Source organism: Epinephelus fuscoguttatus, linkage group LG7, assembly GCF_011397635.1.
Source record: "Epinephelus fuscoguttatus linkage group LG7, E.fuscoguttatus.final_Chr_v1".
Classification (NCBI taxonomy): Eukaryota; Metazoa; Chordata; class Actinopteri; order Perciformes; family Serranidae; genus Epinephelus; species Epinephelus fuscoguttatus.
Genome location: NC_064758.1, coordinates 46,373,974 through 46,401,324, shown reverse-complemented (window position 1 = coordinate 46,401,324; position 27,351 = coordinate 46,373,974). Strand labels below are relative to the sequence as shown.

Here is a 27,351-nt window from a genome sequence, read left to right as displayed (position 1 = left end):
GGCCTGTTGCGCCACCCACCGCCGTCTACCAGTCACGCAGTCAGTAGAGTCTCAGCATCAGTTACAGTTAGGACTGAGCTACAGCAGCACGGCAAGCAGCGTTAGCAGTGTCCCAGTACATAGCATTAGCAGCCGGCTTCTCCTCAGCTGTATCCCGGCAGCAGCGTTAGCAGTGTCCCGGTACATAGCATTAGCAGCCGGCTTCTCCTCAGCTGTATCCCGGCAGCAGCGTTAGCAGCAGAGAAGCCGGACATGCTCGAACAGTCCGCTGGAAAACCGCAGATCAAGGACACGGCCCTGCCACAGCAGCCGCCCGTGGGCAAACAAATCAGTCTCCAGCGTGCCGCTGTCCAGCAACCTTGAATCTGTAGGGGAGGGGGGGCGGACACGGCAGTACTTTGAATTTGAGTGCAGTAACCGTTTTGGCCACATTCTTACATACAGCGCCTTTAATGAGTCATCTGAAGTTCGGTGGAAATGTGATCACAGGATAATATTTTCTGGTCCTTCTGACAGTGAACACTGAGCCCTTCTTTTAACGCAACTGACCGTCCCTTTAACACACCTTGAAAGTGTGGACCGTCCCTTTAATGTAGTGGACCGCCCCTTTAACGTGGCTGACCGTCCTTTTAATGCAGGTGCTGTGAGTGGGCAGAGAGATAAGTAGGCTACTTTAAAATGTCTGATTCTCAGGTTTGTGCAGAAGAGGCTTTTAAACATTCATCACTTCTCATAGATTATACATGATGCTGAGGACTGCCCTGCACCGCTCCCACTGTGTGTGTGTGTGTGTGTGTGCGCGCGTGTGTGTGTGTGTGTGTGTGTGTGTGTGTGTGTGACAGGATGAAGAACGATCAGTCCCAGAAAAAAAGTGCAACAAAAGACAATAACAATAAAGAAGAGAAAACAGTTCAGATAATGGAGACAAACAGAAAGTGACGGACTGTGCAGGTGTGTGTGTGTGTGTGTGTGTGTGTGTTGTGTTTATTGTATTTGTGTATGTGTGTGTGTGTTTTGCCAGCAGACGCCAGCGTGTCCACGTCAGCTCTGGGAATCAGAGCGCTGCATTAAATATTGAGCAGCAGGTTCCGGACTGAGCCAGAACCTCCTGACACAGGGTGAGCACGCCGCCGATTATCGGACCCATCGGTCACGTTACAATCACATCTCAGCCACTTAGGACACAGACATACGCGTGCGCAAGCACACACACACACACACACACACACACACACACACACACACACACACACACTTTGGCCAAGTACTGTTGTCTCTCCTTACTGAAGCATTTAAAGGGGAATGCCGTCCATTTAGAGGCTTGAAACACTTCCTGTAGGCTCAGTGTCACGTCAGGTTCTGCTCCACTGACAGTGAACAGAGTTCTGACTTTATGGAGATCAATACGCTGCAGATAAACTTGTTGTCTCAGGGACTTTTAAAGCCTGCAGTTAGGGTTCACCTCTCGCTGTCAGAAATCTAAATTCGGGGCAAACAGGGCGTCTGATGGAGTTCTCAGTGCTGGTAGAAGTTCTGCACATCGCAGCTTAACAGTTTATGTTTTGTATCGTTCACCAGCATTGATATCTGTCATGTTTCCATCCCTCCAATTTCAACAACATATCTACAAACTCAAAATAAAACCCGACTGAATGAACTGTTTCCGTCCACTCCTGTTGTGTGAACATCACTTATATAAACAGCTGCTCTGTGCTGTTAAAGCTCTGCAGAAGAAGAAGAGTTTGACGGAAATGTGACATTCCTGTTTGTTTCTTATATCAATGTGAGGAAGGTTAAACTCTCCTCATCGCTCCACGCAGTCACAAAAACTGTTCTGACACCAATTTATTAAACCCAGGTGACTGAACATACAAATGAATGTGCTGTCTCTCTGTCTGGAGCACCAACCTTTAAAGGAACACTGTGTCACATTCAGAGGCTTCACGTCCTGTCTGTACAAACACAGGTATTTTTTAACAGATATTTTTCCCTCCATTTTGAAAACAAACACACAAAAAAATTCCATCCACACGATCTTGTTTTCCAAAATATCTCCTTCTACACTCGAACGCTGACCCGACTCTAAGCACTCATGTGTGCAGTGCTCACACAGACAGCGGAGCTGCTGTAACTTCTTTATTTCCACAACTGAAAGTTGGGACTCCACATATTCACTGAGCCGTGCAGCCGCTGCATCAACAACATGTCCTGTAAATATTTCACAATAAAAGCCTCGTGGTAACAAATGAGGAGATTCTATCCACAGAAACATCGTCAGGGGACTTCTATTCTGAAACAGAAACAGGAAGTGTTGAGTCCAAAGTAAATTCTTGAAATGTGCAGTGCACTACACTTACAATAATATATACTAGTGTTTTCATGACTGTGACAGGTATAAACTACACTAGCACTGAACAGCTGACAATGGTACAATGTCAAAATGATCATCACATTTTTCACTGCTTTTTTTTTTTTGTGTGCTGAAAACACGTTTCATGCAGAAAAAACTTCCTGAATGTCTCATCACCGCTGAGTCCTGTTCAATTTAAGGACAAAGAAGCTCACTTAAAACACACGAGTGATGATCTGAACATGTGAAAGTTTTCCTTCCGCTCATCATCAACAACAATCCCACTGTGGAAAGTGTTTGCTCATCACACAAAGCAACAGTAGGCACGCAGGATTTGAGAAGATGACATCATTGTTTCCAAATGCTGCGTTTCACACGTCCACACATGTAAACAGGCAACGGTCTCAGTTTTAGCACCCTGAAACTCCATTTGTGTGGACGAGAGGCCCAGACGTAGAGGAAAATATTAAATTACAAAAATATCTGGATACGTACAGACGGGGCCGTGGTGTTGTCTATCAGTGAGGATTACAGATTACAGATTACAGATTACAACCAGCTGAAACTTCTCCTGGTCAGAATTCCTTCAGTGTTGATTGTTGAGGAGCTGAATTATCTCTTCCTCTCAGAAACACACACACCAGCTGATTCAAACCAGGAAACACTCTGAAGAAAGACGTGTTTCTCTGACGCTGCTCGTCACGGAGGAGCTGCTGACTATGAACACATGAATGTCTCTATGTAGAGTCAGTGTTTGGTTTGTCCGCTCTGGACTACTGTAGAAACATGGTGGTGCAACATGGTGATCTCTGTAGATGAAGACCTGCTCCCTGTGGAGATATACACATATATGACATCATGGCCGACGAGTGAACACTGGCACAATTAGCTGCTGCTGCTCGCCGGTAACTTTTTAACTTTCCGACTTATTTTATGGTTTTATGACCTAACCGGACAGTGTAATTGCCTTCATTTGGAATACCTCCACGATTTGCCGGCACTACCGTCTGTGTGAGTCTTAACTGTTAGCTCACCTGTCCTGTCCCGGCTTGAGCCTCACCTGCGGCTGCGCTGTCACCTGCCTGGACCTGCGGCAGAGGCACTGCACCTTCACCCGGACATCACCTTCCAGCCCGCCGGAGATACATCCACCGAGGGTCCCGACAGAATTTCCACCATAAGAGCTCAACAGCAATAGTCCATCTGGTCCAGCTCTCCACGCCCTCCACGCTCCACCAGCCGGGCTGTCGACCACAGCGTCTTAACCCGCCTAGCTCGGTCGGCTAGCACCACCACCAGCTGCGACAACACCTCACTCAACTTCGCTCTGCTCAACATCCGCTCACTGACAAGCAAGGGACATCTCATCCAGGTCCTCATCACTGACCGTAAGCTAGACTTTCTTTGTTTAACCGAGACATGGCAACAGCCCAACGACTTCTCCCAGCTGAATGAATCCACTCCTAGTGGGTTTGTTTACATCTGTCAACCCCGTGGCTCCAGCCGGGGAGGAGGTCTCGCGATCATTTATCGCGAGAAGTGGAAAGTCTCACCGGTGTCTGTGCCGATCTCCAGCTCGTTTGAATCCACTGTCTGCGAGTTGTCTGGTCCCACTCCAACCATCATTGCTACTGTCTACTGCCCCCCAAACCCAATAGTGACTTTTTAAATGACTTTGCTGCTTTCCTCACCCATCTATCCTCTCTCTCACCAAACATAATACTGCTGGGTGATTTCAATATCCACATGGACACTATCAATCTGGCTCTCACCAAAGACTTCACATCCTGTTTAGAGAGTTTTGGATGTCAGCAGCATACCACTATTCCCACACACTCCAAAGGACACATTCTGGACTTAATCTGCTGCTCTGGTGTCACCCCTCTTGACCTTACAGCTGATGAACTCCCCATACCTGACCACTTTCTCCTCTCATTTACAGTGAAACTCCCTCTCTCCATCTCTAAGACACCACGCCTCATTTCATTCTGGAATATGAAGAACATTAACCCTGCCACTCTCACTTCAAGTATCCACTCCTTCTGCCTCCCTGACATCCACACTCTATCCACCCCTGATAATCTGGTTTCTCATTACAACACTGGACTCCATAATATTCTTAATTCTCTTGCTCCGTTAAAAACCAGATCTGTTTCTTTCTCCGTCTCCGCCCCTTGGTTCACCCCCAATCTTCTTCTCATGAAAGCCAAAGGTCGGCAACTTGAACAACTTTACAGAAAAACTGGTCTCACTATTCACAACGCAATGTACAATAACCACATCTTACATTATAAGGACTCCATTGGCAGCACCAAAACCCACCACTACTCCAGTATAATCACTGCAAATAAAGAAAACTCCAAGTCACTGTTCTCCCTACTTAACAATATCACCCAACCCCAGGACTCTCTTCCCCCTCACTTGTACACAACCTCCTTCTGCAACTCCATTATGTCCTTTTTCACTGCAAAAATCAAGATTATCCACCAGCACATTGGCTCAAACCCTCACCTCAGCATCTCAGCCGACTTTCACCCATCCACACACTCACTCTCCTCCTTCCAACTCCCCACTCTCTCAGAAATCACAGAACTCATCCAGAAATCCAAGCCATCCACTTGTCAACTCGACCCCCTCCCCACACAACTTGTTAAAGCCTGCCTCCCCTCTCTGGTCCCCCTCATTTCTGCCATCATCCACTCCTCTCTCACCACTGGAACTGTCCCTACATCCTTCAAAACTGCTGCCATTACCCCAATCTTGAAAAAACCTGGCGCCGACCCCTCCAACTTCAACAATTTCCGTCCTATCTCCAACCTACCCTTCATCTCCAAAATCCTCGAACAAACTCCGTTCTCACCTATCCCACAATAACCTGTACAGTTCCAGTCCGGTTTCCGCCCACTCCATAGCACTGAAACAGCACTCATCAAAATCACCAATGACCTCTTTATGGCAGCTGATTCTGGACTCCTCAACATCCTCATCCTCATCCTCCTCGACCTGAGTGCAGCTTTGATACCATCTGTCACACCACCCTCCTCAACAGGCTATCCACCATTGGCATCACCCACACTGAGTTAGACCGGTTCACGTCTTACCTCTCTGGCCGCACTCAGTTCATTCAACTCAAGTCCTTTAAATCCATCCCTTCCTCAGTCACTTCAGGTGTGCCCCAGGGCTCTGTCCTGGGGCCCCTCCTCTTCATCACCTACATCCTTCCCTCGGCAATATCTTCCACAAATTTAACATTCACTTCCACTGTTACACTGATGACACCCAGCTCTACCTCACCACTAAACCCTCGTCCACTCTCCCGCCCACCTCCCTCACTGATTGCATCACTGAAATAAAAACCTGATTCACCCTAAACGTCCTTAAATTAAACAGTAACAAAACTGAGGTTCTCCTCATTGGTACCAAATCCACTTTATCCAAAACCGACAAGCTTTTCTCTCACTATCGATAACTCCTCCATTTCACCCTCCCCCCATGTTAAGAGTCTGGCTGTCATCCTTGACAGCACACCATCCTTTCAATCCCATATCAATAACATAACTGTTTTTTTTCCTTTTAATGTCTTTTTAATGTCATTTTGTGTATCTGTACGGTGTCCTTGAGTACCAAGAAAGGCACCTTCAAATAAAATGTATTATTATTATCATTATCATTATCATTATCATTATTATTATTATTATTATCATTATAATAAACAGCTCATCCTGATTTAAATTCAACACACTGGAGCTTTAAAACTATTTACAGACTCTGAAATAAATCCACTGGAGACCAGACAGTAATGTGACATCATGGCAACATCACTCATTTAGGATGTAAAAAGGTGTGTGTGTGTGTGTGTGTGTGTGTACCTGTCCTAGTCTTGCTGTTGGTCAGTATTTCCTGGAGTCTCTCCTGAAGTTTGTCGGCTCTCTTCCTCTCCAGCTGCAGCTGCCGCTTCAAATCCTTCAGCTGCGCACACACACACATGCACACACGCGCACACACACACACACACACACACACACACACACACACACACGCACACACACACGCACACACACATGCACACACACATGCACAGTCAGAGACTTACTTTCTAATTATTATTTTCCATGCATGGCTGCTCTTAAATTACTCTGCAAAACACACATTCTGTGTCTCTGTCATCTCTATTCTACACTCTGTGTGTCCGTCTGTGGTGACATCATCAGTCCAGTAACATTTACTCACCGCCGCACTTCCCTTCTTTTCTAGAATCCTCTGACCGTCCACGGTGTCTTTGATCTCCTACAGAGACACAGAGACAGACACAGAATGATGGAGGTTAAAGATACAAAGAATGAAACTCAAACTTATTTCGATGTTTATCCAGCTCTTTAAAACGTATCTTACAAATGCAGAGTTCAGATTGTTTGTAAACAAGTAAAACTTTATTCATAAAGCACCTTCGCTAACAGCGCGACATGTCATGTGACATCATGAAGGTAAAACTAAACATCTGAGCTGCTTATAAACGAGTCAACTGATCTGAGGTCCAGAACACTGCTAACGAGCTCTGAAGGTTGGAGAGCCTCCAAACCCTGATCAGACTTTTCTTTTACACCTTATTGATATTTTATTTTATATCTCTTCCCTGGTTTGCTCTGCAGCTGCTGCACAATAATTTCCCCAGGGATAAATAAAGCTGTATCTTATCTCAGAGAGCTGCTGCTCCACCAAGGCTGGGCTCTAAAAGTAATCACAAGAATCCTGAACTGAATCCTGAATTCGTCGCGGAGCCGGTGAGAACGTGGGTGTGACATGAGCCCTGTGAGAGGACGGCAGTGTTCAGGTAAGAGATCCTAAATGTTTGTGAGCTGATGAATAAAGAGACATCAGGGTGAAAGCTCTGAAACACAAGGAGTGGATCTCTGACTAAATATTTCTTTGTCACAGTTAATATTCCCAAAGGTCAAGACTGAACTGTGACACTCATTTGGTCACTTCCTGAATGCTGTAAAGAGCTTATTGAACATTTCACTGGTTTCCACTGAGCTGAGGGGAAAAGTTTCAGCTCCAGTTAAATAATAAAAACGATGATGATGAAATAAACATTTAAAGAATCTAAACGTCCGCAGCTGCGTTCAGAGACTGCTGTCACCTGTTTGAGTTTTCCGATGGTGTCGTTGTGTTCCTCCTTCTGTTTCTCCATCTCCACCAGCTGCTGCTTCACCCCCTCCACCTCTGACTGCCTCTCCTGCAGGACACATGAAGACACATGAGGACACATGAAGACACATGAAGACACATGCGGACACATGAAGACATGAGCTGCAAAACTGGCCCCTTTGGATGCAGATGAGCTTCACTGCAGAACCAGTCCAGTTCACATAGATCAGAGCTGACACACACACACACACACACACACACACACACACACACACACACATACACACACACACACACACACAGAGTCACACAAACACTGGTGTGTCTTCAGAGAGCTGGTAGGTTTCCCAAACTTTTTGTTTTTTTTTTTTAACGGCCCGCCATGATTCAAACATCTGCTGCCACGTTCTGATTCTCTATTTGTGGACTGTCGCGAGGGGCCCTGTTGGAACACGGATACTGTTCAGTCATTAACTGCACCACACACTTGCTCTGTGCTGCCACAGTGTGGCGCTGTGACAGTGGAACTTAACCGTTCGTTGCGCTGGCTTTAAAAGTTTCCCTCTGCAGCAGCTGCTCCTCTCATCCATCAATCAGCTCTGATCAGATGGACTCCACCCTGAATTCACACCATGACACAAACTGCTTCTGAGGGACAAATGAGCCCGTGAAGAGTTGTGACTGCGCTGCGTTCACAGACCCACAAAGAGCTGATCCCTGTCAGCTAACATCACACACAGACTCTCATCCTGTGGTTAACATAGATGACGAGCGCCACATCCAGACGTGACAGTGAACATGGCGTTCGTCTGCACCTTACTTTCTCTTCTTCAACGATCTGCCGGCTGCATTCTTCACACAAAGGCAACATTCACACGTTCCAACATGGACGACTGAAATCAGACACAAAAAACAGCAAACTGCACTCAGCTGTAAAACCTGACGGCGTGTTTGGGAGCTTGTTTTTTATTTATTCATCATTTGTGCTGTAAAGTCATCAGCACTGTATCTTCCGTCAGTCAGACCTTGAGACGAGGCACACAGCAGCTGCACATAATGTGCTGCTCATGGTGCACCAGTGGCTGCGATCCATTTTGTGTGAATTCACCCCTTTAAAACTCTCTGTATATCTGTGACAGAGAAGAAAAGATCTGTAACAGGAGGAGGAAAAGTAACATCGATCAAAGTGTGAAACATAAAGTCTCTTCTTCTGTGAACATCTGAGACTCAAAGCAGAGAGCTGCACTGAGGTCACACAGGAACACATTTAACTCACAAGTACTAATAGTACAACTTGATACTGTGAAGATCCAACTCTGAATCTTCTCCCCATGTTCACTGACTTGAATCTCTCAGATGTCTGTCACAGATTTACAGACTGATGAACAACCACAGTCTGAAATCATTCCTGAACTTCATTACACAAACTAACGCTCACTGACACTTATCTGAATCCATATGTTTCCTGACACATGTAGAACCAGTGCAGAGTGGAAACCATCACACACTGTACAGCAGCATCATCAGCTCCAGCTCACTGTGACAGCACTCAAAATGTGTGTCTGTTCTGTAAGAAGACCCTTCTTAGAAACTTTTCTTCCTCTGCGCTCTCCTGCTCAAAGAAATCCACCTCCACCTCCACTGATGCCCCCTCGCTCCTAATCCAGCTGACTGAGGGATTAATTTAGAGAAGAAGAAAAAAAAACTACATTTAATTCCCCTCTAATCTTCTGCGGCTAATTAATTTGACTAAAATCTACATTAAAAACACCCACAGGCTGCAGCCGCCCACCTGACGCACAGAAAACACTGAGTTCTCCAGGAAAACAACCCAGTCTGTTAATTCCCTCGAATGTCACAGTCACACACACACACACACACACACACACACACACACACACACACACACAGCTCATCAGGCAGAATGAGCCTTTGCGTTCATATTACACTGAAATACAGCCAACACACAGAAAAATGCAAGAAAATCAAAATATAAGCAGCGTGTCAGATCAATCATGACGGACAGACAGACAGGTGTGGTTCCTATACCAAACTAACATCAAAGAACTAGCAGCGACAAAAGCCAACTGTTGCGTCGTCTACATCGCCTCACGTCGCCCTGTGTCAGTTGCATTTGAACACACTACACGGACTACATCCGACGGCCAAGTAGCACGTACGTTCTGCGCCTGCGTGAGAGAGAGCGGAGTGAGAGAGTGGTACATCCTGTCAGCCGAGGGGTTTCCTATCTGTGCAGCCGAGCACCGCAGCACCTCCACGGACTATTACATCCAGACGGTCCCGGTGTTTCCTCCGCAGGCTCCACTTCACTCAGCTGCCCGATAAACCCGCTGCTTCTTCCCACTTTAACCTGAATAACAAACCAGGACTCGGTGCTCCGGTTGGATCCAAACGGAGAGCCGGGGCTAGCTCAGAGACTAGCGGAGGCTAACTGGCTGTGCTTCCCTCCGGTCATGCTGCGGCTAACGCTCCGCTAGCCGCTCCCAGCTAGCTCCGGTTTGTTATTCAGGTTAAAGTGGGAAGAAGCAGCGGGTCTGTGGGGCAGCTGAGTGAAGTGGAGCCTGAGGAGGAAGCACCGGTTAGCCCCGGTTTCACTACAGGCAGATTCACTCGCTACAGGGGCGAGGAAATAAAACCTGAACAGCCAATCAGAGTGATCTCTCTCACCGACAAGCTCCGCTGCCGATTCAACATGCTCAATCGGCCGAAAAGCCACCGACGCCGAAGTGCTGACGGTGCGGGACACACCGCAAAAACTAAGGCGACAGACGCTCACCGACGGCCCGACTTTGGCCGACAGCCGACTGTCGGCTTGGTGTGTCAGGGCCTTAACTACCAGAGGAGCCATTTTTGGTTCAAATACAATATATAATATTTACCATCAGGTGGTGACTGTGAAGTAAAGTATTTATGAATATTTGGTACCTTGCAGCTAAAGTAAACAAATCTGTTCGTGCATTATTATAATATTTAAAATGAATTCAATATTTTCCTCAAAGACTTTTCCTTTCTGGATTTGTAATCCACAGCTGGCTTCACTGAAGAAACTCAAGATTAGCCACCACTCCTGATGTTCAGCAACATTTAGACAAAAGGCTCCAGGCTGTGGACGTCACTGCGACTCACACTTAGGTTGATGATCGTTAAAACGTGTTTTTATAATTGTTGTAGGACTATATGTTACACATGTTTACATAACGTAAGAATCATTTTGGCCGACAATGACGCTAAATGAAAATTAAAATGTTCAGTTAACATGATTAAATTCCATGTAGCCTAATTTTTGGTCAAAGCCACAGGGAGTCATTACAGAGGGGCTAAAGAGCCGCAGGTTGCTGATCCCTGTGCTCGACACTTTAACAGGGCAGAACCTTTGTCAGGCCCGTCTTGCAGCCAATCAGAATGTGTCTCAGCTTTGCTGGAGAAAGGCAAAGCGGGCACGTGGGGTCTTCTCCATCTCATTGGCAGGTCATCATATCATGAAGCTAGTTTGTTTGTTTGTCCCACAGCTCCTCCCAAGAGAACTTTCTCTTGTGGCTGACACGTTGACACCAGGCTCAAAGTGTGGGCAGCGTGGAGCTGGTGACTGAGGGTGGAACATGTTCATCATCAAATGATGGACAATGTGCAGGACTTCACTCATACATGGGCTGTTGTGGGGGTTTTATGCTCTGTGGGGGAGGACGGAGGACGGAGGAGTATGAACTTCTGAAACTCTCTTTGTGTTGTTGTTGTTTGTTGTTGTTGTTTGTTGTTGGCCTGCAGCATATGCGATGGTGGTTTTGTTGACTCCTTGAAGGGGTTTAACCAAAGAGACTTTGAAACCCAAAACCAACTCCCTCCCGTCTCATCCACTGTCCTTGTTGTGCTTGAGAGACGGCCTTCGTGCACCTCTTTGCCTGCTCTTGTCACCTCCCCGACCACAAGACCTCCTCGTTGAGATGAGGTCGCCCTGTGCCGGGACGCTCTGCTCCCTCCAAGGCTTCCTCTTCCTTGCTGCGCACGTCCAACAACGTCCAGGTGTTTAAAGACTGATATTGCTTGTTGCGTAGCTGCAGACTGGGTCGACTTCCCTCCAGTAGAGTGTGTAGGAGCTGTTTGGGCTCCACATGTGATTCTGTCTGTGTCATTTCCAACCCGACTGTGGAGCATCTCTACCAAACAAAAGTCTTTGCTTCTTTTCAATCAGTGTGAATACATTTCATTTTGTTGCTACACAGTGACATGAGTGTGTTTGATCCGGTTCTATAATGATAAATGAGACGCTGCAGCGACCAGGTCTCATCTGAAGGAACACACTCATGTTGTCTGAAGACACAGGTGATTATTTTAAACACACCGTGATGAGTTCATGTTCAGTTAGTCAGACAGGAAACAACTGAAACTCAAACCTACGATGCTCCGCGTACCTGCACAACACCCGACCTGCGCGCTAATTAGACTTCCTCCATCATTAATTAACTTTTCCTATTAAGTTTCCTCGTTCTGCTCTTAGTGGCAGCTGTTATCCTGCAGATAACACACACACACACACACACACACACACACACACACACACACAGTAATCAGTCAGGGGGAAACTGTTTCCTCGGAGGACCACAGAGTCAGTCGGGTTATCTGATTGGCTCTAAGTACTTGTTACATCCACACTGACATATCCCATGATGCACGGCGGGTTGTACTTTATTGGTTCGTTATCAAAGTGTAAAGATAACGAAGGTAAGAGCCTCCTTCAGAACATTCTGTGTTTTTATGTGCAGAGTTAATTGTTTGGTGATAATGGCTTTTCATTTTTATTATGTGATCTCATTATTCTGTCTGTGTGCAGTCTGACTCGTTTCACTGTGAAGACCAACTCTGCTGTTTCTTTACAAGTTGGTCGAAAACAAATTAGAAACATTTTCTGTCTCTGTGGATCAGTTTGACTTCACTGGACTCGACACCTGAAGCTTTACACTCACACACACGTATGAACGGAGATAACTGACACTGTTTCATAACTGCAGCTCTGCAACACACGTGTTCACATATGTCTCTACCACAGCAGAATAAAACTACTCTGATCTTCATCGAATTCAAAGGTCAACAGGTCAAAGGTCAACAGGTCAAAGGTCAACAGTCAAGTTGATGAAAATAGCTAAATAATGCTAAGTAGAATAAATGACGATCAGGAGAAAGGAGTATCTCCCTGAGACAGGTGATGGACTCATATCAAAATAGAAGATAAGCTACATAATCATGAACCTGCTCTGTGATCATGTGACCCTGTAGAGTGACTTATGGGAACATGTGTGTGACATGTTTGTGATTGTTAGTTTGTTTTCATCTCTTTCTTACAGACTTATTTGCTCATTTTTCTGTAGGTGCTGCAGTCCATCTCCATAGAATAAATAAAACATGTCTTGTATTCTTGTATGCCCAGAATCACACTGTGTATGACTTCACAAAATGTTATACCTCCTGCAAATATATCGAATTCATCAGATTTCTACATGTCTTTAATATCTACGCTGTGTTAAGACCTTATTTTCTTATTCTGAAAAGCAGAGGAAGTCATGTGTTTGTCCTAGACTGAAAAATGACTGCAAGGTGATAAATCATCAGATCAAATCAGGAGTAAAAAATATTTTTTCTTCAGTCTTGAGGCTACTTTAATTAAATATTAGTCAGATTGTGTGTCGACCTGAAACAGTGTAAAGAGTACATGACTGTCAGCTCTTAGTTTATGTAACAAGTACGCAGAAATATTTAAATACACTGTTCTGAAAGAAGGCAGTTTCTTTTTTCCCCCTCATCAAAATGTAGCATTAATTTGGATCGTTGTTTGGGTCCTTTCTGACAAGATATCATGACATGGTTGGTGCAGATGGATGAACACCGGTCTGAATTGTCAGTTGCACGAGCCGTACAGCTGTCGAGTCTCAGCCTGCTGTCAGCCCTAGAGTGGTCTCCTCTGGTCTGAATCAGGGACTCATGTTGTTCCAAAGTTGTATAATTGCCTAGAGTTGGTTGGTGTTCTCACGGCAGCATTTACAAGAGGACCAGATCAAATGCCTTGTGTGAGAAAGCTGCTCTTGATTGGTCAGAATTTCCATGTGGGAAAAATCCAGGAAGTAAAGCAAACGTTGAAGAAGAGTACACTTGCAAGATAAATGTGACACTTTCTAATGTCACAATGGAGGGACAACTACGCAGGTTGATTTTAGCGCTGCTCATCGTGGACTATATTGCTGTCATTGTTCATTTTAGTCAAAGCATACAGTTTGAAAACGAGGCAAACACGGCTCCAACTAGAAAACAATGTTTCGATGCATTGGATGTGCTGAATGTGCATATTAAGGCAGTACAGGAGGAGGTGCACATTAATAATCCTCCAGGACTGTAACATGCTCATGTTTAACCCAAACAATGTGTCATGTGACTGCAGTTGCTTCACATCCAGGTCGCAACACCTTCTCACCACAAACCAACCGCACCAGAGTTCCTTTGGAACTGGACTGAGACCACCTCTTCAAGAAGGTCTCGGTCCGGTTGGTTTGGTGTGTTCACACCTGCACAAATGAACCACACTGAGGGGGCAAACACACTGGACAGAGCAGGTGTGAACATTTGTGCCAAATTTGAAGAAATTCTCTTCAGTTGTTCTTCAAGTGTTACCTTCATGAGAATGAGAGGCACGGACAACCCTAAAACAGAATGCCTTCAGCCATGGCTGTCACCAGCACAGAGTAGCTGAAGCTGTCAGAGAAAAGTAATGGAGTACAAGTAGAAGGTGAGGTAAGAGCAGAAAACTCAAGAACAAGTACCTCACATTGGTACAAACTCTTCCATCCTCGCCTCCAACACACTGACTGCAGGTAAACACAGTCTTGTCTCTGTGCTGCAGCTCTCAGTGTAAAATAAGAGGGGGAGTCATGTGGTCAGAGAAGAGCAGGAACCACAGAAGAAGAAAACAGACCCTGAAGGATCTGTACTGAGACAGTGTGCAGTGAGTGGAGTGTGTTTCGAAGCAACATGCTGACAGATGGTGTGAATGTTCAGAGTCTCTGGAACAGACTGTCAGTGTTCACATGAGCCTCCTCCACTCTGATCTGCTGCTAACGCGCTTTAACCCGCCGCCGTTACCATGGAGACGTCCACGCTTTAATTAGAAACACACATTCAATTAGAGCTGGGCCGCATTCAACACGCTCACACACAACACAACACAATACACACACCTACACTGGCTGCATGTATAAACAAACACCCACACACTCATATTTATATTTACAAAGATGCTTTCTGAAACATGTTCGGAAACGTGTGTGATCTGTGTGTGTGGAGGTGTGTATGCTCTGTGTGAGTGTGTGTGTGTGTACCTCCAGCTGGAGTGTGTGTTCTTTCTGCAGCCGTTGGATCTCCTCCTGATGCTCAAGAGAGTTCTTCTCGATGTTCTCCTGCAGAGATCAAATAAGACGTCAGATTAATTCACATTATATTATTCATACGATTCTAAAAAGTTAAAGACGTTCTCCCCCAATTTACCGCCACACTACTAAAACTGTCGGTGCGTTTCCATGACGACAGAGAAAACAGATTTATTTAAAATCCCTGTAAACAATGTGTCACAGTGGGACTAACACACCCAGATCATGTGACTCCTGCATGTATACAGTCAATCAGACCCAAACTGGCAGAGGCGCTCTGAGCATGCTCCACAGTTTCCGCCCCGGGCTTTGACCCGGAAGTCCAATAGCATTAAATGTGTAAGAGAAGAAGAAGCCGGTAACAACATGGAGAAATCCACATCCAGAGCCGTGACTTTTTGGACGCACCAAATGTACAGAGCTGTAAAGTTGTCCACCATGGTAGCAGTTAGCTGCTAGCTAAATCTTTACATAACTCACCTGTTTACATTTATTATGTTTCAAAGTTAGACATATTTGAGGGCAGGGCCTCTTTGATTGACAGGTGGGTGTGATCTATTGACAAGTTGCTACCAAGGCAATAACGTGTGTTCGATAATGTCAGCATGGTGTGACCCCAGATTCAGAGCACGGGCAGGTTTTCAGTTCATGAAAGTTTACTGTAAAGTTTTGGTCTATAAAAACAGGGCACACGCAGGAATCCTGAGGTTAATTTCAATACCTTTTTAAGACTTTTTTAAGACCTTCCAAAAAAACCTTAAGACCTCATCGCCACTTCAAGCTGTCGTTAGCAGCAACGCATCTTTAACTTACTAAACAGTTGTAGTTTGCAATTAAATCTATGGAGCACAAACATACAACACAACTCAGATAAGATGAGAGGGATTTTTTATTGTCTTTTGCTCCTCTGTTTGGTGCCTAGACGTGCGCCGTCGTGTGATGTCGCACAGGTATGCGCACGGCCCCGAGTGGCAGTCCGAGTGTGCCTACCTACACATCGTTGTTTGTAATAGTCGCGAGGAGGAAAATAAATTATACATTCATGGATACTTTTTGTCAAAGCCTGAATGCCAAGAAAATGTAATACTTCATAAAATCGATTAAGACTTTTTAATACTTGTTAAGGGCCTTAATTTTCCGACATTTGATTTATCAACTTTTAATACTTTTTAAGACCCCGCGGACACCCTGAAAAATCTTGTCAGAGTTCAGTTGAACTCAAAGATCCTCTAAAGAGTCGCATGTTCTGTTTTTCCTCTGAGAACATTTTGTTTAAATGTTTTTAAGCCAGTTCTTCAGCAGCAAAAGTTAGCATTAGCATTGTCAGTTAGCCATAGCTGTAAATACGACATGCTAACCAAAATAGCAGCTAGCATTAGGCTTAGTGCCGCCTTCCTGTCCAAATTTGGTCACTTCTCTCCTAAAATCTGAGGTAGCTACGGCTGAAATGACAAACTCGAAGCTTCAAAGCCGGAAACCACAAATGAACGGGTGACTGTGTCCATTATTTAAACTATCAGTGTGTTAAACTCACAAACTGTACATAAAGATGGAGGTGCATCAGATACACTGATCTTATATGGTGTGTGTGTGTGTTTATTATTGGCTAGCTAAAAAAATTCCATCCAATATTTTGGACATATATAAATAATGTTTCATACATGTGATCTGGAGCTCATGTTACGATGTTCTACTGTCAGCGTTCAGAGTCTCTGATTGGACAGAAAGTCATGAAGCTGCTGAGGACACACACACGGTGGAGACGTCTCCACGTCAGGTGCGTGAGGACACGACCTCCTGTCAGACTGACCTCGGCCTCCTTCAGTCGTCTCTCGAACCATCCTTTGGTTCCCTCCATGGACAGAACCTGAGCCTGCAGCTCCTCCACCCGCTGCTGGAGACCCTCCAGCTCCTTCGTCCGAGCCTCAAAACACACAAACACACAGATACACATTAATACAACATGTGATGATCACATGTGGACGGCACAGGATCAAACATGAGAAGCTGCTGTTTCACCACCATCATTCTTTACTCGATAACTGTCAGATTTATTTTCCAACTCCTTCCTCTCCTCCTCAACTTTCACTTCCTGTCCCTGCTTCTGTCCCTGCTGCACCTCCTTCCTGTCTCCCCTCCGGTTTACCTTTTCATCTCTGAGCTGCTGTCGGATCTCCTCCTCTGAGCGATTCTTGTCTTCATGGAGTCCTCTGAGCTCCTTCTCATAACGAGCCCTCACCCCGAGGACCTGAGAGGAGAGGGGAGGAAGGAGGGAAGGAAGGAAAGGAAAGGAAATGAGGAGAGTAAACGAAGAAATGAAAGGAGACACAGAAAAACATTTGACCTGAAATCATTTATAAAGTCTGATACAACAGTTTAATATTTCTGCAGCTGAATGAGATGCAAATAAAAATGAAGAAGAGGGAAAAAGAACGGATCAGTAACAGATGACTGAAGGAAAGAAACAACATAAAACAGATAAAAGAAATAAATAAAAAATAAATCGTCGGGAAAAGAAAAACTGAGAAAGAGGAGGAATAAAGAGAATACTGAAGAAGAGATGAAATCTAAAACACACAACCTCCTTCTCATGCTGCAGCTTGAGGTCTGACAGCGCCTCCTTGTGGTCGGACTTCTCCTGGTTCAGCTGGATGGCCATGTCGTCCAACATGGCCTTCCTCTTCTCTGCTGTCTGTTACACACACACACACACACACACACACACACACACACACACATTAGTGATGATGTTCATTAGTGTGTTTAGAAGCTTAATGGCTTAATGTGTCTTTATGTTCGTCACACAAACAAGTGTGTGTGTGTGTTTGTGTGTTTGTGTGTGTGTGTGTGTGTGTGTGTACCTTCTTAGCCTCGTCCAGATCTCTGAGCAGTTTCTCCTTCTCTTGTCCTTCCTCTGTTAACTGCTCCAACAACTTCCTGTTGGCGAAACTCGACTCCTGAAGGAAAGAGACGAGAAATAAAAAACGTACTAAATCTGTCGTCCATTAAAGTGAACCAGCATCATCTCACCTGTGTGTGTGTGTGTGTGTGTGTGTGTGTGTGTGTGTGTGTGTGTGTGTTACCTGCAGCTGGGAGTCCAGGTCGTCCCTCTGAGCCAACAGACTCTCCTGTTCAGCTCGTCTCTGCTGCAGCTCGGCCGTCAGCGCCTCCTGCTGCTCACGCAACAGATTCATCTCCTGCGTCTTCACCGTCTGGATCTGCACACGGTCATCACACAAACTTTGTTTACTTCATCATTCTTTTGTAAACAACAGTCCCTCAGTACAGAGTGTGATGATGGAGAGGATTAATGAGGATGAAGCCATGAACATTACAGACAGTGGAACACAGAGGACGACAGGTGACAGCAACACGTGCCAAAAACAACAGACGGAATTTAGTAGAAAGCAGCGTGAGACAGAAGTGTGACACGTGTCAGCATTAGGAGACAGTAGAGGACAGGAGATGAACACAGAGGACAGCAGACTGTCATCTACTTTAACCTTGACAGCAGGATTCTGTATCACAGTCGGTGTTTTCAGTGAAGCAGATGAGATGAAGATGAATGACACAGAGAACACACACAGTTCTAGTTCAGGTTCTTGTTAAAGTACTGGAGTCAGCTGCAGCAGCTAAAGTAAGTTTGAGTTTAGTTTTTATCACCAAATAAAAACAGGCTGCAGCTCACAAACCAGTTCAGATTACAGCCCGGTGGAAACGTTGTGCAGCTAACAGACAGAGCTAACGTTAGCACGCTAATATCTGAGCCGACTGAGGTCAAAGAGGCGACCTGGAGTTAAAGAAACTGAAAGAAGGAAAGGTGATGATGTCAGTGACGGCGTTGGAGGAGCCAGACTTTGGTGTCACTTCTGTTGGAGTCAAATCAAACTAAAACCCATCGTATCTTTGTTGGTTCACCTTTGACTGAAAAATCCTTCCACCAGATTAAACACACACACTTCATGACGATGATGTTTTTATCTAAATGTGCTTGTTTGTGGTCGGCTTCTGGTTTCTGTAGTATGGAGCAGACGTGACTTACGACGGCTCTGTCTTTATTTTATTCAGTCATCTACATCTGACCTGACAAAATCTAATGATGTCTCCAAACATGTCAACATCTGTATAAAGTTTTCAGTCTGTTCATCTCACATGAATCATTTTATCTGTAGCAACATGTGTGTAGTCGACTGAAAAAATGTCATATTAATAATTTGAACACATGAACACTGTGACACAAACATGTCTCCATGTGCTCTGACAGAAATAAAACAAAGTCATAATAAACACAAATATATATCTCCTCTAATCTCTCAGACATGAAGGATGGAGCTGCCTCTCTTCCAGCACCCATAATATAAAATGACACTGATCACCCCCCCGGCCCGCTCTTCACATCGCCACCATCTGGTCGGAGACACGCGACTTTAAAATGGAGCTGGTGTTGGCAGCAGCAGTTTGTCCCTTCTGCTACAATCACACTGCCTCGCTGACACTGCTGTACAGATCTGAGTTTATCTAACACGGCGGCCAACATGGAGACGTGACCACGTGTTTATTTCATGTATGTGTGGATATGTGTTCCTAGCCTGGCGAAACGTGAATAGGTCTGGACACGGAGTGTACATATCAACGGCTGTCACTCAAAGTGCTCTTTCACGCAATTGGAAAGACAGAAAACCAATCAGAGTAAAGTAAACGTGTGACGTAGGCTGCCACAACGCCGCTGTGAACAGACCAGCAAGCTGCAGCAGAGCTGAGCTGTGATGATGTTGCCGTCTTTGCGGATTTCCTCCTCACTGTGGACTCCGAGTTGCATGGCTGTGATTCCCAGCTTGGTCCCATCTTTTTCCCGATCAACGGAGCCAGTTGGTAAATTAAACTTTTACCAAACCCCGTAGGAAGGACGGCAAACACATCCTTTTGTTCAATAAAAGCTTTCAGTGCAGCCGTTTGTTCTGCTTTTAAAGAAAACGTACATTCCAGTTCGTTCAACACATTTACCATCGCAGTTTCAAAATCAGAAGCCATGGTGGTTGTTTACGAAATGCACTCACTTCGCTCCTTGTCCTTCCTATTCTGATGACGTGATTTCAAATAACAGTTGTGATTGGCCCGGTAAGCTTTAACCGATGCCAGAATTCACCTTAATGATTGCATGGCCAGACTGATCTGCGGAGCGAAATCGAATATGAGCTCGTGAGATCAGGATGGTTTCACCAGGCTAACGTTCCTGCTGTGACGATAAAGAACCATCCACCTACTGTCTGAAGTATCTACTGCTGTACGTTTCCTCACAACTGATGACTCAAGTCTTCACCAGCTGAGACATTTTGAGTTCCACTGGTGGAACCTCATTCAGTAAATCATGAGGCTGAAACCCATTAGTTACGGAGAACATAGTGAAGGGTTTACAAAAAGCTGGTGCAACTGTGTCCCGATCACTACGTGGGGTTCTCACTGAAGGTTCTCTCTCTGTTTGATCTACAGCAGAATGACACCAACCACTCAGTAATGACTCCAGACGACAGATGTGTTTATGATAAAGTATTAAATGTTGTGTCGCTGCACCAACAGCAGCCACAGTTCAGGTTCTACATCAGTTCTACAGCTGCTGATCTTTGAAGGTGCTTTGTATTAATTCAGAAGTGTTCCTTCTAGACAAAGTCACGGGGGTCTATATTAGTTTGAGACCATCTATCTAAGGTCAAGGTTCTAGAGGGGATCTAGGTCGGGTCTGAGACATAGTTACCTGTTCCAGAGCGCACAGATTAGTCCTCAGAGCACTGTTCTCCTGTAAGCAGGGGCACAGGTCCACACTGAGAACGCTGTGTTAACAAATCCACCTTGAATCACTGGGTTTGTAGGTCGACTTTTACGTGATGCTTTTTCAGTGTCATTACTAGTTCTATAGTCGACAGAACCCTGAGGTTCTCTGTGATGTTCTCCAGGTTCATAGATGAGCTACATGGTTTTTCCTCGCAGTGTTGTTTAGGTTCCAAACTACATTTTCAGCGTTTGTCGTGCCTGATCGAGGGCAGATATGATTTCCTTTAGAACCATGATGTTCTTCAGGTTTACTGTGGGTTCTAGAACAACTGGGTTAATCCTTGGAACAATGTTCTCTGGCCAAGAGGTTTAAAACAATTAACACATCCACTCAATCATATCAGTTTCTGGCAGTTACGTTATTATTGGATAAATGTTTTGGCATAAGAAACTGTTCTGTAGTGACTCATTTCCCTCAGAGAATGGTTGTAGGGGTGAGGTGTTAGATGATAGCATGTCAGAGAACATTTAATAGAACCCTGTCTTGTGTTTTGGGGTCAAGCATCTCAGTATGTTGTAGAGCAGCTAGTTCAGCCCTCAGAGATGGTGCAGTGTTAAGGTTCTATGTAAGGTTCTCCAGGTACATGAGGTGTTTAATGGCAGCTCAGTCAGTCCATGAAACACCTTCTGGGTGATGTTCTCTAGGTTTGTTACCTGTTCTAGAGCAGCTAGGTTTGTCCTCAGAGCATCGTTCTCCTGCAGGATGTTGTCCACCTGCTCCTGACTGACTGCGCTCTGACTGGCTACCTGCAGTACCGACGCACCACAGGCAGGGGGCAGCAAACACAGCAGGCCAGAGAGGACAGGAAGAACCCAGCAGAGAGAACCAAAAGGAACACCAACAAAGGAACACAATGAAGAGCAGTGAAACACAAATCAGAACAAGAGGAGGAGGACAGAAACAAACAGGAACAACCAAAGAACAAAAAACAAAAACAGTGAGAAGAAGAAAGAAGAAAGAAGAGAGGAGGAGAGGAAGAGAAGGATAAAGTCAGAAACACAGAGAGCAGCAGGCAGAAAAACACCAAAGGTTCCACTGGCAAAGTGATGAAACAGATTTCAGGAGTCAGTCTGAGTCAAATCCATCCCATAAAGCCTTGTCTCCTCCTCCTCCTCCTCCTCCCTCTGACCAGCCTCCTTTCAGAGAGACATTAAACTGGGTGTGACACTTGTAGTCTGATGTCATGATCAGTGTGGAGCCGTACAGCAGCTGTGTTATCTGGTGATGTGTGAGCAGAGCTGTGAAACTCTAAATGTGTTCAACTATTTCTACATGAAGATAAAAATCTAAAACATATCAAAACATTTTATAATCTGAAACAGCTCCTTTTTACGTCTGAATTTTACTGCACTGCTCCCAAAGGTTTTCTCTGCCCTGAGTTCAGGCTCACAGGCTCCTGCTGCATAATGCCTGACAGTGTGAACGTCAGGACGTTGAGTTTCCTGTAAACTATCGTTCCCTCTTTGGACTCACTGTGTTTCCTGGTTGAGTGTGTGTGTGTGTGTGTGTGTGTTACCTGGTCTTTCAGGTTGTGCAGAGCCAGTTCATGTTCCTTCTCTTTGCTCTGCAGCTGCTCTCTCAGCTCAGCTGTCAGCTAAACAACAAACACAAACAGCTCAGTCACAGATTGGACGAAGTGACTGATTGACTTGTCTTCATTTTGTGTCATTCACACAAACATGGACCCAACTCTCTATAGCTTTACAAGACACCATGACAATAACGTTGCAGTGATCGTGTTATTTTACTGCTGAACAAAATACTTCTGAAACAAAACTCAGGGGTTTTTTTGATCATCCAACCAAAACAAATCAACATTTTACTCCTCATTTTCTCTCAGTATGAAATTTCTGCTGGCCCTAATTAGTATAATCAACATTTTAAAATGATTTCGTTACTGCTGCTGGTTGAATCTTTAGTAATGGTGTTAATACTGAGGTACAAACAATGTTTAAACATGCTCCATGTAACACTGACTCAGGAAACGTGTGCTCTTCTTCACACATGACCAGACCAGGAGGGTTGAGGACCGTACACATGCCGCGTTTTTTGCTCCCTCAAATTTATTGTTTTCAATGTTGATGCATGACAGGCACTCAAACGCCTGGGGTTCTGTGCAGCCAAGCACCGCAGCTCTGATGTTCACGCAGTGCCTGTATCTAAAGGCCCTGACACACCAAGCCGACGGTCGGCCGTCGACCAAAGTCGGGCCATCCATGAGCGTCTGTCGGCCTAGTTTTTGCGGTGTGTCCCGCAACATCGGCACGTCAGCTTCGGCGGATTTTCGGCCGATTGAGCATGTTGAATCGGTGGCGGAGCTTGTTGGTGAGAGAGATCACTCTGATTGGCTGTTCAGGTTTTATTTCCTCGCCCCTGTAGCGAGTGAATCTGCCTGTAGTGAAACCGGGGCTAACCGGTGCTTCCTCCTCAGGCTCCACTTCACTCAGCTGCCCCACAGACCCGCTGCTTCTTCCCACTTTAACCTGAATAACAAACCGGAGCTAGCTGGGAGCGGCTAGCGGAGCGTTAGCCGCAGCATGACCGGAGGGAAGCACAGCCAGTTAGCCTCCGCTAGTCTCTGAGCTAGCCCCGGCTCTCCGTTTGGATCCAACCGGAGCACCGAGCCCTGGTTTGTTATTCAGGTTAAAGTGGGAAGAAGCAGCGGGTTTATCGGGCAGCTGAGTGAAGTGGAGCCTGCGGAGGAAACACCGGGACCGTCTGGATGTAATAGTCCGTGGAGGTGCTGCGGTGCTCGGCTGCACAGATAGGAAACCCCTCGGCTGACAGGATGTACCACTCTCTCACTCCGCTCTCTCTCACGCAGGCGCAGAACGTACGTGCTACTTGGCCGTCGGATGTAGTGCGTGTAGTGTGTTCAAATGCAACTGACACAGGACGACGTGAGGCGACGCAACGGTTGGCTTTCGTCGCTGCTAGTTCTTTGATGTGGGTTTGGTGTGTCCGCACCTTTAGAGCATGACGGATGCATCCTGAGATAAAGAGAGTTCAGCTATTGGAGCGCAGCAGCATACACCACGTCATGTGACGAGGACCAACCAATCACAGCCCACAGATATCTCTCCTCCTTCAGTAAACATCAGTGTGTGATAAATATGGAGGAGAAGTTGATCATGTCTGTGCAGAGCTGTCAGAGCGTCACATCTGTCCCACAGACACACAGGAAGTAGATCAGCTCTGACCTCAGGGTTTCAGGTAAACAGGCTGTGATACGGTGCTGCTTATTGTTGCTTAGCAACCTTGAAAGCTGGCACAAGACAAGAGTAGCATTCAGCGCCCAACCTCCTGTTTTCCAGGTGCTTCAAACGCAGCATGTGTACGGCATCAGTCCTTATAATCCAATAATATAACACAGCTGCTCTGTATTCTTTTAGTAATCTGATGCTCATATGTTTTACTTCAAACACTGAATGCAGGACTTTCACTTTCAGAAGTCTTTTCAGTTTGACACTGTGGTGTTCGTACTGCTCTGACCTGATTGGCTGCCATGACGTCTGACTGTAGTTTCTGGATGCGGATGTTTGTGGCCTTCAGCTCTTCTTCTTTCCTTTGGTTGATCTCGTCGATCTTTGTCCTGCAGAGACACAAACAACATGTCAGCACCTGATGAACCATGAGCACCAGGCCCGTCCACACTGTGGTGATCCAGCAGCTGTGAAGGAGCAGCAGTGCTGTACTCAGTCACAGTAGGAGGACCAGGTGCAACAACAAGAGAGTCATACTTGTACAACCTGCAGTAGCATGAGCAAAAACAGCAGCTGTACCTACAGGTAGGTTACAGTAACAGTAACAGTATTAGCAGTAACAGAAGTAGAAGTCCAGTCCTGACCTGCTGTCGTTGTACAGAGCCTCCTTCTCTCCCTGAAGACGCTGAAAACTACAAACACAAACATTATAATTCATCAGTGTCTTCATCACATAAATCTTCACTGTCACACTGCAGCTCAGCCAGACTGACTGTTACAACTCTTCTCCGTGTTCCTTTAATGTGTAAGTACGCCCCCTGGAGGACGTCAACTGGAACTTCAGCTGGCAGAAAAACATCTCAAATAACCGAGTCACAAAATTCAACCTTTTCTTATCCTACTGATGATGTGATGTATTAATGTTCTGTCTTCATCTCACAGGCTGCTGTCATTATTATAGTGGAGCTTTACAGGTGTCTCACCTCTCCTGTTTCTTCTTTAACTTGTCAGACAGCTGGAGAGAGACAGACAGGAAGACACAGAGACAGACAGGAAGATAGAGACAGAGAGAATTAATTATATAATCTTCCTTAAAAATCTCCTACATGCTAATAAACAGTCATTATTGGCTCAGAGCAAACAAGGTTCTTAAATGTTGTCTTTCCTTCTTCAAAGTTTGAACGAGGCTTATTTTCTAAACCAAATGATGTCATTGATGATGTGATCAGTGTCCTGAGTGTAGCATTACCTTTGTTATCTCTTCCTGCAGTTTGGTGATTTCAGCCTGTTTGGACGCCTGAAGGTTGAACGGAGACAAAAGCTTCAGATCAGTTTCAGAGTCGAGAGAATAACAGACACACACGTCTCATGACGAGCTCAACTACACAAGGTTTATCTCAGTCACAAAGTGTTGGGGCCGGATACATACAACTAAAACTGTGAGTGTGTACAAAGGGTTGGGAGAGGCCCTCTGTCTTTAATCGTTTGATTTGTTCTCTCCTGAAACTGATGTTTAACAGGAGACATTTGGATTCTGTGATTCTGTGATCATGTGGAACAGTGACAGTCGAACCACACGTGACTTTCAAACAAACTGCAGCAGTAAAATGAGTTCATAATCACGTCTTCAGGGATTAAAGCAAGAAAAAATTTTGTGCCTGAAATGTGGAGCACGGAAGATTTGTGTGCTTGAAATCTTTTCCGGAGCGGGGGGCTTGGTGTTGCGGTCACAAAATGAAGAAACAGAAATGTATGTGTTGCAAAGGAACGTGTTTATTATCGGTCTTGTTCCCTGCTCATGTTCACAGCTGTGTGTCGAACCTGTCGTGGCTCAAATCTCTGCAGAGAGAGAAATAACCTGAAGGTTCAGGAACATTTAAAACTCTGTGTAATAAAACATGACTGTGTGTCTCCACAGTCGACGTGATTAAAGATCTGCAGTCTTGTGACATTGCAGCGCCGCTCTCCAGCTGCTGTTTAACTTCCTGTCATGAATTAATTACTTTCCTCTCTCACACACACACACACACACACACAAACATGTGGCTGTTTCATCTGCCTTCAGTTTTATTTTTCTGTTTCACTGTGCGGCCTCTCTGGTTCAGAGCCGTCAGTTCCAGAGACACTGACTCAGCATTTAAACTGCAGGAAGTGAAAGAGGAAGATTTCTGTGAGGATATCGACATTTTGTACTTGAACAGTTTCACACTGACTCAGTACGGCTGAATGCTGTGAGATGGACTGTCTGACTGTATTAAATATTTAATCTCATCATAATCTGCTCTCTGACTCTCAGTGATGATGTCAGACTACGGTGCTGCAAGAACAGCAGAACCCAGCAGCAACGGGAGCGTTCCAACCTTTTCATCAAACTGCTAAATAACTAGAACAAACATACAGAAACGTGACGTCTCAGGTCTCGTTCAAACGCTCACAGGTATTTTTTAAACAGATCTTTGGTGCAGCTGCTCCTGAGTGAGTGTTCAGACACTCTGTTTTCAGCGCTGATGTGTAGACGGGGTAACAGAGTTTATTTTTTCAGAGCTCTTGTGTCACTGTGCGCCACTTTCTCCATTGTGAGGCATCAAAAAGCCCCGTTTCCACCAAGCAGTCCAGTTTGGTCCAGTTTGGTCCAGTTCGGTTGGTTACACATTAGAATGATATTTTTGCGTTTCCATTGTCAACAGTTGTGGACGGTGCCAACAGAACCGTTCCGTTCTGTTCCGTTTATTGTCGACCCTGTTGGGGTACCTGCACACTGATCCAATACTAAAAGGCGGAGCTAGAAACACTGCAGTCTGTTGATTGGTCAGTGGAGAATCGACACTTTAAACCATGTTTTGTTGCCGTTTCGTTTTACTAGTGAACAGTCAGCAGCTACAGACTGTGAAACATGTGATTTAATTCACTGTGCCGCTCAGAGGCGACTGACGCATGTTACTCAGTGCACAAGACGATGTCGAGAATCAATCATCACCTGAAATGTTCAAATAACTTTGACCATTCTGTTTGTTTTTAGATGCCTTTGTGTTGATTGTTTCTTTAAGCACTTAAAGCTCCAGTGTGTAGGATTGACATGGAACATAATATAATTAGTTTTCTTTAGTGTCTCATGTTCACCAGGGCTGAAAATTAACTTTTTGGCTCACCGGCCAAGCAGATTTTTTACCAGCCAAAATAATGAGTTGCCTTTTTCTGTCACATTTGTTTCAGTACTTTTCATTGAGATCATGTTGAATACAAGCTTAAAGGAGAGGCCAGAGTGAAATCTGAAGCAAAATTAGTTTAAAACGATCAAGTTTTGAGCTCAAAGATCCATTTGTACTTTGTACGTCACACATTACAGTAATTTACAGTAACACAGCAGGCTATCTGACACCTGCTGCGTTC

General features: G+C 45.2%; 1 protein-coding gene across 3 annotated transcripts in view; it reads right to left on the bottom strand.

The window, feature by feature from the left end:
- The window catches only part of gripap1 (GRIP1 associated protein 1), a 63,597-nt gene that overhangs the window by 18,997 nt on the left and 17,249 nt on the right, over positions 1 to 27,351 (bottom strand). For 2 of the 3 annotated variants that reach the window (XM_049582442.1, XM_049582444.1), the window contains exons 10-24: positions 25,211 to 25,258; positions 24,945 to 24,976; positions 24,606 to 24,653; positions 24,251 to 24,350; positions 22,275 to 22,352; positions 21,412 to 21,504; positions 18,012 to 18,146; positions 17,790 to 17,885; positions 17,510 to 17,620; positions 17,075 to 17,176; positions 16,739 to 16,852; positions 14,881 to 14,958; positions 7,491 to 7,586; positions 6,581 to 6,637; positions 6,220 to 6,319 (exon numbers count right to left, since the gene is read on the bottom strand). In XM_049582442.1, coding sequence (XP_049438399.1) covers positions 6,220 to 6,319; positions 6,581 to 6,637; positions 7,491 to 7,586; positions 14,881 to 14,958; positions 16,739 to 16,852; positions 17,075 to 17,176; positions 17,510 to 17,620; positions 17,790 to 17,885; positions 18,012 to 18,146; positions 21,412 to 21,504; positions 22,275 to 22,352; positions 24,251 to 24,350; positions 24,606 to 24,653; positions 24,945 to 24,976; positions 25,211 to 25,258 — 1,288 coding nt within the window. The remainder of the gene's footprint in view (positions 1 to 6,219; positions 6,320 to 6,580; positions 6,638 to 7,490; positions 7,587 to 14,880; positions 14,959 to 16,738; positions 16,853 to 17,074; positions 17,177 to 17,509; positions 17,621 to 17,789; positions 17,886 to 18,011; positions 18,147 to 21,411; positions 21,505 to 22,274; positions 22,353 to 24,250; positions 24,351 to 24,605; positions 24,654 to 24,944; positions 24,977 to 25,210; positions 25,259 to 27,351) is intronic. The other variant, XM_049582443.1, reaches the window with a different exon arrangement.